Raw genomic sequence first — 3536 nt, forward strand, 5'->3', positions numbered from 1 at the left:
GCATTTATTTTACATCATAGATAGATTGGAAAAAAATACTCGCGAAGGTTCGTCAAGCTTTGGTCAGCTGATAATAACACGCTTACCGAGTCCCCATATTAGCGATCTGCCCGGTTCAACTCGACTCGATCGATTACCGCATCGATCCAACCACAGACTGTCCTTCGTTCAAATTTACTTACCTACAACCGGACCTGGAGCGGTAAATTTAGTTTTGTAAGTGAGGTAAACTCACTGCCATTTTTAGGCTTAAGAACAAGGCGTACAGGCAGAATCGCTCAACCATATAGTGCATCCACGTACGAACCAATTTTTCCGTATGTTCCCTTAGTGGATTACTGTAAATTCATATCAGAACCGATACATACTACCAAATAGAATTGTGTCCATTTCACTGAGAAAACTCCAGTGACAAATACAACAATGAGTCTGGGCGCCATAAGCGATCAACTGCCAACATATCCGAACAATATACAGGGAGAATTACGCCTTATCTTGCAGACCAAAGATGTATTCCTTGTGTGCTACAAACATCTGGAAGAGTATCGACGACTGGTCAACGAACAAAATCGACTTATCACAAAGGAGTTTGTGCAAGAACAACTTCAGATGGGTGAAGACGAAATTTCTGAACTTAAAATGGAGCTGCAGGATGCCGAGTCACAATTAAATGCCCGACTGCGTCATAATGAACTTCTGGCCGATCACCTTGCGGGATTGGGTTTTGGATCACTGGAGACAGGCGGTAGTGCACGCCACATGGCTCTCGTTCGTTCACCTCAGATGCGGAAAAATATGCTGGCTCAACGAGGAGCAGGAGCAGGCGGTGTATCCGAAACTCGTCCGCCAACTCACATGATCGATAACATCGCATTAGCCATGGCTGAAATACACCAAGAAGTGAGGTCGAAGGTGAAGCCATTACTTGATTACTATCGCGATCTGTTCTATCTCCAACTTCACTTCAGCCTGGTTTTGGGACAAGTATGCAACTACTGTATGCCTTTGGTAACTGAGAATATTGGTTTGATAGATAGGATCTTCTTCTGGTCTGAGCGACCAGAGTTTGATTTGGTGCGCAGAGCAGGTGACATCGGGGACCGATTGAAAGAAATCTACACAAGAGCCCAAACTGTACTCGGTGTACTGGCCGAATCTGTGCGATTCTTACAGTCGAAAGTCGAGTTGCAAAAGACACTTGAACAACGCTTTCATGAACGTCTGGATGAACAACAAAAGACGAAAGATAAGATTCTTCGCGATGTTCACACCACGAAACAAAATATGGATATGTTGGAAGAAGAAAACGACCGTCTGGTTGGTAGTCTAGTCAAGGTAGACCCCAGCTTTGTGGACAGCCGGCACTTCTTTGAACTTGCCGAGGGTGGTGGCAATCTAACGGGCAACAAAAAGCCTGGAACTCCAAAAGGAACAGCCCAGAATAACGCTGAAGATAATCAGGAATTTAGTACTATATCACCAGTCCGACATCGCTCGCAGACTCGTGAAGGATTTGACCGTGACACCCAGAGAGACGCCGTCACTCCCGTTCGACCTGGTCGACGCGGACGGGATCTAGCAACACCGTCTGTTTTGGACAACCCAATGGATGAAATGAACAATAACAAAGCTATAAGCGTCGCAAGTGATGCGCCCGCACGAGTGGTGGAGAATAAGGTGTTAAACAAGAAAAAGGTAGACCAGGAGGAGCTCGATGCCTTGTTGAAAGAGGTCAGATCGAAAATATCGGTGGTAAAAAGCCGCGCCAGAGAAGGTTCCCGGTCTGCCAACCGTAATAATGTATCTGAAAGTTCTGGTTTAGTCAGTTCGGTTGGAGACACAGGGGATAAATTAACAGCAACTGAAACCAGATCTGAAACAACCACCCCTATACCAAAGAACCGGGTCCGCCGTGCAAAGTCTCGTCCAAGAAGTAAACCACAAAAAGGGGAAGAAAGGGATAATAACTCGCCCATCAGGATCTCCAAGACTAAGATGAGGCGAAGAGCTACTAGTGTGGAGCGACCAGAAAGGCTTGTAAATACGAAGAGACATCGTCCTAAGAGTACTGTTGACGAGCACAGAAATCGAGAAGCAGAAACTACTCACCGCCGCAAGCACGAAAGAAAGCCCCTAACGCCCGAAAAAATCCCTAATCTTGAAGAGCTCAGATCCACTTCCGCCTCTACGGCTGCCGGGGACAGTGGTGAACAACATATGCCTCGTACGGGCAACTTGAAATCTCGTCTCTTGGGTCGAACAAAAGACATTCTTGAAGCGGCGCTGCATCGTTCTTCAAAAACCAGCATCAGTACCGAGCCAGTGACGAAATCCGTAAGAGAAATAGAGTCTTCCAACTCAGCCGGAAATGTAGATCACGAAGATTTAAATAATGATGCCGTGACCAGTGTTTCCTCATTTGCTTCTCTCCTGGTTCCGGACTCATCCCTGGGTGAACCCGGCCTAACTCCCCCAACACCCATCATCCCAGTCAGACAGCTGCGTGCTTTGGAGCCGAAGAATGCCAGTCGACATGGAACAGAATCGCGAAGACTTTTCCGGAAAAGTCGAAAAGGAAGCCATGTTGACATACTCGATCTGGGACAACAGCCACTCCCAGCTCTAGGATCAGAAACCTTACTTACTGAGTCAGGTGCTAACGAAATTAAAAACTACACACTGATGAATAGCCTTGATACCATAGATACATCCCGACCAAAACGACATCGAACAAAGAGAGGAAAGAGTCAGACAGGTTCACCTTTGGGAGATTTTCTCTCCGGAACTAGCCTCGGTCCCTTGCCTTCAACATCCGCACCAACTTCGCCCGCATAATGTAGCCAAAACAACACATACTACTTGACTCTACAACCATTCCTCACTTACTGTCCGTTACTGAGTTCGCAACATCTTGGTCTGTATGTGTTCCTGCTTCAGTCTATCCATACAACCTCATCTACCCGTTGTGGAGAGGTCTTCAGAACACACCGCATACCAGTTAAGTTTCAAAACATGTGGAGATGATTTACTGACCAGCTGTCAACTGAGAGTGTAACGTGCTGTGGAACAACTACATGGATATCCACCTATGCAGAGAATAGGTGGTTTTGTCCGAAACGCAGCAGTGGTTCGAACGTACAGATATTCCGCGAAACTAATCAAATGGGATAGCAAACTGCATCATACCAACAACACTTCTTTGTGTCTACCGATAAACTTATCCATTTTCGTTTGTCCACGGTACGTTGTAACAAAAACGTCTCTCCTGTCTGTGCATGTTGTTGGATATCACAACTGATAAACACTACGACTACCATTGAATTGAGACTTGATATCCAATAAAAAGTTGTCAACCAGGTGACAAGTGCATGTACGTTTTGTTTTGAACGCGAAGTTGACGAAGAATGTGATCTTTTTGTGGTGTCTAACCACGGCTATATCAGAGGGGCTTGAGTTTACTGGATGGGAGCTCACTGTGTCACCTGAGGTAGAGCTAGCGCCTTAGTCGTAGGGGAGAATTACCTCATTAGCAAGTC

The 3536-nt window shown here is 46.0% G+C and overlaps 1 protein-coding gene across 1 annotated transcript; it reads left to right on the top strand.

The window, feature by feature from the left end:
- Positions 1–423: 423 nt before the first annotated feature.
- T265_15078 (hypothetical protein) lies at positions 424–2832 on the top strand (the record flags this gene model as incomplete). Its single annotated transcript, XM_009176496.1, has 1 exon — positions 424–2832. A coding segment is annotated over one exon (2409 nt), but the record flags the coding sequence as incomplete, so codon positions are not given.
- Positions 2833–3536: the final 704 nt, after the last annotated feature.

This window comes from Opisthorchis viverrini (assembly GCF_000715545.1).
Source record: "Opisthorchis viverrini unplaced genomic scaffold opera_v5_345, whole genome shotgun sequence".
NCBI classification, from domain to species: domain Eukaryota; kingdom Metazoa; phylum Platyhelminthes; class Trematoda; order Opisthorchiida; family Opisthorchiidae; genus Opisthorchis; species Opisthorchis viverrini.